Source organism: Elaeis guineensis, chromosome 4 (genome assembly GCF_000442705.2).
Source record: "Elaeis guineensis isolate ETL-2024a chromosome 4, EG11, whole genome shotgun sequence".
NCBI classification, from domain to species: Eukaryota; Viridiplantae; Streptophyta; class Magnoliopsida; order Arecales; family Arecaceae; genus Elaeis; species Elaeis guineensis.
This window is the reverse complement of record NC_025996.2, coordinates 32,007,001-32,019,713: the sequence shown is the minus strand read 5'-3', so window position 1 is coordinate 32,019,713 and position 12,713 is coordinate 32,007,001. Positions and strand designations below refer to the sequence as shown.

Here is a 12,713-nt window from a genome sequence, read left to right as displayed (position 1 = left end):
TTTCGATGGCATTGAGGAAGGTGGCATCCGAGCCTATTCCTCTCATGAAATTGATGAGCTTGACAATGATAGAGCTATTGATGGGCTGCAAGATAGAGTTAACATTCTTAAGAGAGTAAGTTATATCAGGAATAAGACTACAATTGGTATGATATGTTTGCAACAACCATTCTTCCATCCTTATGGACAATTTTCTAATACATTTACCTAGGAGATATTTTCCACTTATTTAGTATAAATTATTTCCTACTATAGTTTTTAGAGTATCAGTTACAATGGTAGCCTTACTTCAAAATCTTGGGTTTTTCTGGTGTTTCAGACACTTGGGACACTACATGTCACCCTTTGATGCCTCATATCATTTATTATGATAGCAATATTGTTATATGTCTACTTTTGGCACTGACATTACATTTATCAGATTTAGCATAATAATGAGCAAAGATTTTATCATTTTATTGTTATGAACTAATTTGTGTGGCTGCTTATTTATATATGCACTCATGCATGATTATACATGTGTCTATAAGATATATATGTATCCTATGATGGATTTCTTATGGGTCCTCGATTTTTTTTTTTTTTTTTTGTGGGGGGACATGTGGGCACTTGATTCTTGTTTCATGCATTTGAGTAACATCGATTAGGTAGCTTTGGCTTGAATGTTAATACCATGATTCTTAAATAGGATATACCCATATTTTAGATTTATGAACAAGTCTTTGGTGCTTTTATATGATTGATATATTCTGCATCACGTTTCGTCAACCTTTCTGCATTTTTATGTTAAAATTTTTTGCTATTTCTTATTTGACGGGCAGATCGAATCCTAACCATTAGTTAGTGAGGGGCATTAGGGGGGAATTAATCAGCAACCAGTTGCATTTTTTATTATTGTTCCTCTCCATTGCATAGTTTTGTGCTCCAAGTTACTGACACCGATATCTCTCCATCACCGCCCTCTCTTTATCTGCTATTTCATCATCCCCTATGTTCCTCCCTCTTGATGGCACCTCCCTGCTTTTCCTTTCCTTGCAGTCTTCACCTGTGCTACCTTCCCTGCTCCACTGAATTATGCATGATGCAATGAGGTAATGTTGATGACCTTAAGTAAGAGGCAGAAGAGGGAGACTATGGGATCATCATGATGGCCACTAGTGTTTGCATTATGGGTTTAGAGTGTGGTGAAATCCTAGGTGAGCACATGAGAGAGAGAGAGAGAGAGAGAGAATTGGCTTGGGGTAGGGGCTGATCCAGACTGAGGCGAGAGTGATCCAAGTGTTGGTAGCATTGCAATCAGCTGACTTAACTGGCCGCGTTTGATTATCAATTGAGCAATCTTGACCATTGACTCCTTTAGAAACAGCTTGATTTTATAAAATGAAAGGGACTATATAGACTTCTGAAAGCATCATAGCGAAGCTTTTAAAACAGGTGAGGCACTCCTTGTTTGGTCTAGTTTTTTATGATTACTTTGTTTTATGCCATATCTATGTGACTGCCTTCCTCAGTTCTTTTTGGATTTTGCTAAGAAGTGGATGATTAATTTAACTTTGTTAAGTTGAACTCTATAGATCGTTATTGGATAGCATGCAATTGGTAGAGTTACCATGTATTTGTGTTTAGGCGTACTTTGGATCATTGTCTTCTGGTTTCCTCAAGGATTTTTAAAAACGATTAGAATAATCAATAATGTATGTAAGTGAGTGGAAAAGGAAACTCATTCTTATAATGCTACAGTACGAATGCATTACTAAGATGGAGCCACTGCAAATAGTGCAGGTTGCAGCACAACACTCCTCTTACCATCATGAGGTGACATTTCAATTACCGGTGGAAGAAAGCAATATAAGAAATTAGTGAGGTGTGGAATAGAACATCTTCTTAATGATGCTTAACTAAAAATTTTCTGTAGATAAATTTTACATATACTTGGTAATGTTGGAGTGGATGAGGAGAGGAAGTTTCTTTTATATTGGTCATTTAACACATTCCAAAGTTGAAGCATCCTAAGTCACGGTGATCAAGTGATGTGAATCATGTTGATGGAGAATTGCTTGTCTAACTTGAGAAATTAGGATGCCTGGGGTGAAAAATCGAAATCTTATAAAGATTTCTACTTGCTTTTTCATAGATCTGCAGTTTAAGAGATGAAAGATCATCAGTTGATTTGAAAAAATGTGGATCAGGTTATTATCCATAGAATTGAATTCTTTGGTAAAGGATAGTGTTGAATATTTCAAAAATCAGATCTTCAATTGATTAGGTTATTATCCGACTGTATCCATTTTCACATCCGGTTCAGATTGGATTGAAATTACAATATTGGAATCTGTTGGATTCAGATTCAGGTATACATTCATGAATTTTGCCGAATCTGTTTTGAATCTGAATTTTGAAGTTTTTTTTTTGGGGGGGGGGGATTTGGATCTGAATACCCAATAAAAAAATTATCTAAAATAACACTCTATTCAGGATCAAACGGGTGCCCTTGGAGTAAGTCACCAACTGCTCAATCACTGAGACAGCAATCATTCTTCTTCTATCTTAATACTTCACATAACATTAAACAAAATAAGAATTGAAGACAGAGAACATAATAAACCAAATTTTCAACAATAATAGAAATATAACAGATAAACATATTATTCTTTAAGAAGTTAAATGCCCCTTAAGCTGAGAAAAGCAATCAACTAAAAAAATGAACAACTAAGCATCATAACATGTAACTTTTTACGTGTTCAATCTTATTTTCGGGTGGAGCAACTAGGATAAAGGGTGGCGAGGGGATTTGTGAAGAGATATATATTTAAATAGGATTCGAGACAGGTTTTACCATTACCGGTGCTTGGCCCGGATCTGCTACGGGTAGGGTGAAACCCACCCCATTAGGGTTGGGTCGGATTGGGTACCTGATGGGGTGGAGTAAATTGCCACCCCTACATAGGGTGCAGCCAACATATACTGTGACTAGTTGGACCATGCCAAGCTTTTTAGTAGCTAGTGGACTTGTTGGCGAGGGCTTCAATGAGCAAATATTTTCCATTAGGAACAATATAGAATTTTAGCCAGGTTTGATGTTTGTAGTAGAATAATTCTAGCATGTTTCCTTATTGTTGAGTCCTTGTTCGAGTATGATTCCATATTGGGTTCAATGCGCAATTAGCTTTAGGGATTATGTCCTATAGATGCATCTAAACGTTGCATGGGGCAGCCTTTTTGACTTATTAATAGAATGTCTTTGAGAGGCTCTCCTTCACTAAAGAAGGGTTGTTCAATATAGTTTGCTTCAATTCATGTTAATCTTTGAAGTGTAATCCGATGATCAAATCACCCTTTCTTCCTGTCCTGCTATGTGAGAGAGAGAGAGAGAGGGGGGGGGGGAGGGGTGGAGGAGGGGAGCTTACCTCATTGCTGGGGACAGTTGGACGTGCCAAACAGCATCAGTTAGCATCAGTCGGTGTTGAAGAGGGGGAAAAGAGAGTGAGCAAGGGCAGTCGAGCGAGTGTGAGAATGTGTCGGGAAGTTTTTATAAGCTGAATCAACCCAAACAGCCAAATTATCTAGATTTGGTGTTGGTTTAGTTAGGTATAGATTGAACCTCTCAATTCAGTTCAGTTTGGCAAACATTACTCCTACTACCTGAGACAGTTTTTAGAGTTTGATGAAAAATTGGCCTACATAGTCAAAATGGTAAGCATGAGGTGAAGCTAGTGAGCTATGATCAAAATCTTTGCGGGCCTCTGTGGTTGGGTTTTCAGAAATTGATCAGTGGACCATTGCTCTTGCAACACATACCTTCATATAAAGATGAATGAGATAAGACGATGCTAAAAGGATTCCCATTTTCTGCAATTTTATGATGATGGAAGTGTTGCTTGATGCAGTCTACACAATAAGTCAAGCAAATTAGTGTTTGAGTTTGACCAAGCACCATGTTCATACTAGCTGGAGTCATTAAGCAATATCATGTAAGGTGGCAAAGGATGTGAGCATTAGTACACCACAAATTCGGCTCATCAAATGAGAGGGTAGACAACCAAGTATTTGAAGGCCCACCACCCTTGTTTCTCCCATAAATTAAAAACAAAACTTGAAGCATATCAATAGGCTATTGATATGATGTGAGCATTTGGATTCAAGAAAGTAGACTTTGTTTAATGCAAAATTTAGTGGTTAATGATATGGTAGACTTGACTAAAACCTCCAACTTGTACCTTATAAAAGAGAGGCTGGTAATAAGTGATGTTCTTAGGGCAATCTGGTGGGTGAAATCTTTTAATTTTGATTTTCATTATTGATATCTTTTATGGGCTATGCTAAATTATTTTCGTGAAGGCAAAAGAGTCCTTTTTCTCTATATTCTTTACTTTAGGGAAGGGCTTGGTAAGCCTATTACTTAAACATCTTACATCGCACAAAACTAAGTAAATATAGATATGTTGATTAACTAATTGGCAATCATTCCTAAATGCAAGGTGAATTTCTAGCTATGGCAGTCTTCCTCAAGGAGCTTCAAGAAAGCCTTATTCTATTTATGATCCTAGGTAGACAAGTGGAACATAAGTTATATTTTCTCTACAGATTGATACTTTATGCTCATTGCTGTCATAACTCACCTACTTGTGATGATTTTTGGGTGGGAAAACACCATTTTGTCTTTACTTGAACAATGCACAAAGAACAGAAATCCTATTTGAAAAATGGATTTTTGTTTTTGCAACAAGAAGAGGTAGCAGACTAAAAATTGGTAATAGGGAAGTTAGAAGCAATCCTAGCAACTCTGCTGGTTTACTTGTAAGAGGCACTGGGGTTTGGCACCAGAGCGGAGGATTTAGGGAATCTGATCGTTGATGCAAAGTAGGAGGAAATTAACATCATTGCGGACTTTTGGACGTCGTGCACTGTTGAGGAATGAGAAATGCTTTAAGTAACTTGAAAGATTTGATGGAAGCACCCATTGTTACGTAGTAAGTAGTCATGAGGATTGATGATGAAACTTTTTAGATTTGCAATTTATGGATAATATAAGAGAAGTTGTTAATATTTGATGAATTAAATAGCTGAGGGTGACTTCAAAGCTAATGAGTTTGAAGGGCTGAAAGAGCTTCGTTAATTTGTCATGAGATTCTTCAGGTAAAATAGGCATATGAGGGGTATGGACCATGTTTCATCTATAAAATCTGTGCTGAAGTTTACAAATGTGGTTGTAGGCATCTCCAAATCCATTCTTTCTGCTAAAAAAAAGTAGGATTTTGTATAGGTTTAACATGTTCTTTTTAATTTACAATCATTAAGAAGACTACTTCATGAGCAATATTGAAAGAAAAAAGTAAATAAAACACTCAACCATGTATTGTGTGCAAAAAATGATCGAGAAGTACTCAACTAAGCCTTAATCCCAAACTAGTTTGGAAAAAATGATCAGAAGTCTAAACAATTTTATTTTCTAATGAGGTAGCACAGAAAATTTCATCTTTTTATTAGTTATTCAAAATGTCATATGCCTCTACAAACACATTGAGACCATTAGCAATTTGAAGAGTTTACCATGTAGGATTGTCCAGGGATGATTGGATGCATTAGAATCCCATTGGATTCCTAACCTTAGGGATCCCAAGAATCCTATAGTGAATGGAATTGTTTGTTTGGTTATCCAAATGTGAGGATTGACAAATGATAGGAATTATACGATCTTGCATGACAAAGAAAAATTCCTTTGAAGGACTGCTTTTGCAATGATCAGGGACCTCTCAAGTCACTTGTCTCTTCTATCTCCGTGGCATGCCATTTCACCTCTTTGCCTCATCTTTATGGCAATTGCAATTTTTGCTTCACCCAAGTTTGGTAGGCTACGGCGCTCTTATCTCTCCTCTCCCCTACCTTTTATCCCACCATGACAGTCCCAGGCCATCATTACCCAAGGTTTTTAAAAATGCTAACATATCAATCATCTTAGTAGGCTCTCAAGACAGATAAATTGAAGCCGTGGTTTATCTTACCAAGTTGGAAGGTGGGAATATTTGGAAAAATCTGAGATTTTTTAGGATCTCAACTTTTATTTTAGGGTTGAGATACTAAAATCTTGGTTGAATGAGGAATTAGCAAAAAAAAAAAGTTAAAGCATTATTTTGTGATTTATCAATTAAAATCCCTCTTTAATGAAGTAAAAGGGTAACTGAAAAATATTGATTAATAGATTGATTTTGTACTGGCCTATATGTTAGAACTTATTAATTTGTGTCATTTAAGTTAATCAGGGCTAAGAATTACCTGTATATTGTATTGATCGGCCCGAACACTTGCAGATTCAGATATTGATGGAGATAAAAACCTTGCCATTACCTCCTTGTTGCTCCACCTTTGTCCCTCTATTTGCCATAGGCTCACCACTACCACCATTAACCCCAACTCAGTCTCTCCCCCCCCCCCCCCACATTTTTTTTTCTTTTGAGATTTATGTTGAAATTGCTAAGATATGTCTGGTTTGAACTTTTTGCTGGAGCATGCTACTTCGTTGAGTTGCTTTTCTCTACATGCAACTATTATTTATGATACTGTATCCCATTATAAGTCTGTATCAAAAACCTATCAAGTTTTCTTTTATGACATTTTGGTTCATCCCATAAGATGAAAAACTGAAATATATAACCTCTTAATATTACAAAATTCTAACTGTCCAAATAGACCGTTGGTGGTATTTTGGAGGGTTATTTGGTATGAGTGAGAGTGAAATAAGATGTCTTTAGAGATGACACACTATCCATGGGGAGGTGGGTGAGACATCAAGCAGATAATTAGACACAATGTTCTGTAGGTGCATATTTTTTTGAAGAAACAGGATTTTGTCTATTCAATTATCAATTTTCATCAACAGCAAATATGGCTCCCTCAAATAAGATATCTTTAGAGATGATGCACCATCCATGGGGAGGTGGGTGAGACATCAAGAAGATAATTAGATACATTGTTTTGTAGGTGCATATTTTTTGAAGAAACAGAATTTTGTCTATTCAATTATCAATTTTCATTAATAGCAAATATGGCTCCTAGGTTTTGAGGGAGTAGCCCTCAACCCAGGTGAATGCAAATATTTGGGAGTTAAATCTGATGGCTGTTTTGAGGTAATATAGACTCTGCCGACATTATTGGATGCATGGTATGCCTTATGATTGATATTAGTGTGTACTGACCATACCATCCTATACTGGTATGCAATATGAGGGCGTACCAAGTATCAGTACGCCTGAACCGACCCCTATACTAGGTATACCGACACTGTACCAAGATGGTAGCAGTACGGGATATGGTATCGAGAAGGCAAACATTGGATGGGCATCTTTCTAAAGGATGCTTATAGAAATCTTTGAAGAATGGATTCTCAGAAGCACATGTTGTGTCTGTTTTGGATGTGTATTGGATAGCAGTACTTGTTGGGTGCTTCTAGTACACTTGCTGGATACTTATTTTCTAGGTACCCTATTTTTGAAATTAAAAAGACATTAGATATTTCCTAGGTACACTTGAGATGCTTCCTTGATACCTTAATATATGAGGGCGTTGTTCTCTCTTTTGCTCTTTGTCAGTGAATTTTTTATTCTCAATGATGAATGGTTAGCTTCGAGTTTGCAATGTTGATATTATCATATGAAGTTTGAATCTGGTCTACAGATATGAACAGCGATGGAGTTTATAGATGTTAATGCTATTGTGACTTTGTTATTTTGATAACTTATTCTGCTTTAATTTTTTTAATGCATATATGTAAAAAATGTAAATGTATTTATTCTTATAGCATGGCCATATTATGTACTATTTTTTCAAGAGTTTGCCTTATTGATGTACTTGTATTATCATGTTTGCCGTACTGCCTAATGTGGGGTGCATCATACCATACTGACCCTATCGTATTGGTTCATACCATGTACCGACATCGTAAAAAGATGGTACTAGTGTGGGGTCTGATACCGAGATAGCGAACCTTGTGTACTATACTATGTCGGTATGTATACCCATGTCCATGTTTCATATGAAAATGAAGTAAAAGCAATTAAGAAGTGTCCGTTGAAAACCAAGAATATTTACTTGGATCATAATGCAATGGAAGGGAAATAACCTGATATCAACTTAAGCTAAACAACTGTAACTGAGAAATGCTTTTTATTTTTTCTGATTTTAAACCAAGCAAAAAGGTTTCACTTGTGCTCGATTTCAGCCGAACAAATGTGAGAATTTCTGTTAAAGGACTAGCTGATCAACTGTTCAATAACGTAAGTAGTTGAAAACAATAGTTAATGAGACTTTCTGTAATCTAGGTGTACCATCATGCACAGCCTCGCAATCTTTTATCTAATGAAGTAGAGAAAATGAGTTTTTTGGTTATGTACCTTAAATAATTTTTTTTAATAATACCATGATTCTGCATTTTCCGTGAAGCAAAAATTTCTGAAATGAGGTTTGTATATTTTTAATACGACTGGACAAAGATTATCTAAGTTACTAGTTTGATGGTTGGATCATGGGAATCTGATTCTCTCTTTAAACCAGAGTGCTGTTTTTACTAAATCTTGAAGTCATCTTACACAGGTTTCCATGTTTTCCTCTTGTTTCTTTTAAAATACAATAAATCCTGCAATATTTTCTGTTCATAATAAGAATATATTGAATGACCCTTTAATCTGACAAATTTGAAAAGCCTGATTCACATTGATATTTGGAATTGGCATTCTGTTTCTTTATGTTCTTTCTATGCCTTATTTCATGTGTGACTGAGTAATCACAAAATGCATTGTCTGAGTAATCTCCTGCATTGTCATTGAAATGCTTGGTGTGTGACAGTTGACGGGTGATATTAATGAAGAAGTTGAGACGCATAATCGCCTGCTGGACAGAATGGTATTGCAGTGGAGCTTCCACCTGCATCTCTCTCTCTCTCTGTCTCTGTGCCCCCCTCCCTCACTCTAATACATGTTTGTAAGGATAATCCACTAACATTTTCTGGTCGATTTTAGGGCCATGATATGGATGCTTCAAGAGGTGTTCTTTCTGGAACAGTTGATCGTTTCAAGATGGTAAATTAATTTGGCCTTATCCTATGCTTTGGCTCTTCTTTTATCAGGTTGCTGAGGACATCAGTTCTCTGAGTCAGGTTTTCGAGAAAAAATCGAGTCGCAGAATGGCTACACTTGTTGCATCCTTTTTGGCAGTCTTCTTGCTTATATACTACTTGACCAAGTAGGGTTCTGCATGATCTGTTAGGCTACTACTGTTAGCTTTACAATGACTTGAGAAAACTATTGGTCCTACTAATGAGGTTTTGCAACAATAACTTCGTGTATATTATTTTCCTTGCAAACTATATGTAAACATATGAGATCTTGAAGGTTCAATGTCTTTCTGGTTGAAGATCGAGATGTCTGGGCTGATCCAGCATTCATTGTTTGTGGAATTATAGCTACTGTTGTCAGAACTTAATCTGGTACTGATTATTGGCATATTACTAAATTAAAATGTTTATTTCATCAAGTGTAAACAAGGAAATATAGCTTCGTGTATGACTCGGGCGCAGAAAATTATTGAGTTGAATCTGTCAGCATTCCATCGCTGGACATATTGAATATATGGCCTCTAATATTGTATTGCTGTTATCCATTCAGCAATTACTCTACCACTTGGTCCACCATTGCTGACGCAAGCATTGTGGTCTAGTGGTTGAACCACCAGGAAAACAGTATTCCTTTTCTAGAAAGCCGTCAAAAATCTATGATGCAGACCATGGAAAAAACGAAAAGATCCACACCAGATGCTTCTCTTTCAACATTGCGTGTTGATTTATTCTCTTTAAAATGTTTGAATAAATTATTGTTCTACTAAATTGTTTTGGCATATGTAAATTCTTCTGAAAAGCACAAGCTCTGCCTTTCTTGTACTTGATTATTGGATGTTAATCCAATCAACCATAGATTCCGAATATATGTGTTATATATATATATATATATATATATAGACACACACACACACACATATTCTTCTTCTACTACTGTTTTTACGCCTGGAATCTTTTTTTTTTTAAAAAAAAAAAAAATTGAAAATGCTTTCTACACCATGGATGAGATGCTTGTCGCAGGGTGCCACTTATCTGTTCTAACTCTTTGCAATCCTTGGGTCTTGGAATCTTTTAATCATCTGACCAATGAGAGCACGGGGGGTGATGTATTGTTTGGCTGTTTTCCATTTGTGCTGCTCTGAGCTATACCAACAAGCCAAAGCGCACCTTCTAATCAACTTGGTCACAACTTTGATTGGTAATGACTGTTTTTCCTAAGGCATGCCTGTTCAAGTGCGGCATTTGCCAATTGACATTTCAATGGAATTCTCGATAACAGACAAGGTTGAATTGATCCCTAAGTATCTTAACTTCGCATTCGATTTTTTAATCTATATCCGATCTGTCCTGCTAGCACTTTTTCATGCCCGTTGGATATTGTAAGAAGCTTATTTCTGTTTACGTTTTGCATGCCGTACAAATCAAATAAACTCAAAAAATGGAGAAAAGCTACGGTGACATTCTTTGTATCATACTCACTGTTGCCGATTTTATTGTTTTTATTTATTTTTTTATTTTCCAAGGATGAGGTTGTGACCAAGTGGGAATTGAACAAAGAGCATGAGGAAGTTTGTGTAATTGGAATTTGGAAAGCCGTTGTACTTGCCAGTAGCTATCAATGTATTTCTCCTGGTCCCCATATATGTCTACTATTATATTATTTTATGTCTCATTAAACAATTTGGTGTTTCATGTGGTTCTTCTGTGATGATTCCCCTAATCCATGAGGACATGACCTCTCACCTGCAGGCCAGATGGATGCCTAATGCTGGTCGAACGGTCTTCCGGAACTTTAAATGGGTAAAAGGTGGGTCCCTGCAACGGGCTCCCTTTCAATCATGGTATGGCGATGCATATCTCATGCTTTTCTTTTGGATTTGTAGACGTTCCCGCGTCTTTTAATCGTCAGAAGCAGCGAGCAAGGATGGGGACAGATCTAATAAGCAAGGTTAACAAGGAAAGCCATATCTTGGGCCCATCCTACCACCCAAATCGTCTTCTTTTTTTTCTAAATTTTGTCCCAGCAGTCTCTCTCCGTTCAACAATAATTTGCTTTGTGATCGAGTACTCCAATCCTGTCAGCAGATGCATATTTCAGCTAAATAGCAATTGCAGCTACTTGTGGTCCCACTGCTGCCATCAGTTCTAGATTTAGTCCATAGTGGTGGAATCCACCTCCGACCCCGCAGCCTAGCTCCGAAAACTACTTGTGTGGTTGTACACGATACAAAGTCGACGATTAAAGACTGCAAGTCCTATGAAATTTAAGCCATGCGAAAGAACTAAAATCTTGATAAAAAATTGAAAATAACATCTGTTTCTTTTTTCTTTTTTTTTTTTTTTTCCTCCTTCTCAGATAGTCCTCTTAATAGTATGGCGTGCAATTTGGTGGGCAATGGCTTCTCTAGGGATGCTAAATCGGCAAATGTTTTCGAAAATCAGCTACCTAGAGATTGGGGTCCCACACAAGCCAGAGATGTCTGTGACACACCGCGTTGCTGTTCTTTATTTGCTCACGCATGCATGTGTTTATTTATTTATTTGTTTATTTATGCTTGCGTCCGTTGTGATTAATTATGTGCACTTACATGCTCGTGTAGATCTGACATCACTCATTTGTCACTGTGTGCTTGTGGTCCTCAACGTTGAGAAGTAGGTATTTGTAATTACTAGGTCATCTATGTTCACTTTCTTCAAGCTGTGAATTGAGTTGCTGAGCTTGAAGGTATGCCATAACATCAATTAGTCTTATATATGCCATTTAATTATTCAAGAACACGTGCAAAGGATACAAATATGAAAAGTGTATTTAATATAGATCATTTTTTTAAGAATTTGATCCAATGGGTTTTGAATATAACCTCCCCTATTGAACCGATCAGACAGAATTTGAATGCAAAACCCTCATGATAAAATAATTCCTGAGGGACATAAAACGGTCCCCCGCAACTTAAGAAGAATATTGTCCTGGTAGCATTATGTGATTGTAAGGACATTGTCAGTTGCATGACATAAATTAAGATGAAATTTATTCAACTAAAAATTCCTCTGTATATTGTTTTATGGCGTGTATTTGTTTGTTTGTTTTCTTTTCTTTCCTTCTTTGTTTCATTATTATTTTTTTTTTTCATTTTTTTGACTTAGGAATTGAGTGAAGCCCGACCATTTTTATAAGCTAACAACACCGGCAAAGACTAGGAAGTAAGGAGGACAAATACACAGTTTAAAGGCGAGGAGAGAACTAGGTTAATATTCAAGGCTGCAATATGGGAAAGATTGTTTTGTGATGATTTGTCAACGAAACTCCAATCCAATCGGCTCTTAGAAATATGATGCTAGAAATCACTTGCAAGACATGAAATTATGTAGGTATGAGTACATCGTACATATTTGTCCACGAAGTAGGAAAAGACCTATAGATGTAATGTTTATGTTGACTAAACTACTGCTCTAAGGCTAATCAATGGGTAAGGGTGGCCAATTCTCATATTTGAGATACTACTCATAACTAGATCTGTGAGGTCAGGCATCACATTTATAAGACTGCAATAGTTGACCATTTTCGGGAGACTAAATTTGCTAGTCATCTAGTATCAAATTAAGGATT

The 12,713-nt window shown here is 36.6% G+C and overlaps 1 protein-coding gene and 1 long non-coding RNA gene across 3 annotated transcripts in view; both read left to right on the top strand.

The window, feature by feature from the left end:
- LOC105043058 (bet1-like SNARE 1-1) overlaps nt 1-9,405 on the top strand; it is a 12,065-nt gene extending 2,660 nt beyond the window's left edge. For both annotated transcript variants that reach the window (XM_010920472.3, XM_010920473.4), the window contains exons 3-6: nt 1-115; nt 8,839-8,895; nt 9,012-9,071; nt 9,149-9,405. The exon at nt 1-115 is cut by the window's left edge and continues 27 nt beyond it. In XM_010920472.3, the coding sequence (XP_010918774.1) occupies nt 1-115; nt 8,839-8,895; nt 9,012-9,071; nt 9,149-9,238 (322 nt within the window). In that variant the 3' untranslated portion in view covers nt 9,239-9,405. The remainder of the gene's footprint in view (nt 116-8,838; nt 8,896-9,011; nt 9,072-9,148) is intronic.
- Nucleotides 9,406-10,625: 1,220 nt separating this feature from the next.
- Nucleotides 10,626-11,374, top strand: LOC105043057 (uncharacterized). The gene is made up of 3 exons (XR_831626.3): nt 10,626-10,726; nt 10,856-10,913; nt 10,990-11,374. It is a non-coding gene; the product is annotated as an uncharacterized lncRNA (long non-coding RNA).
- Nucleotides 11,375-12,713: the final 1,339 nt, after the last annotated feature.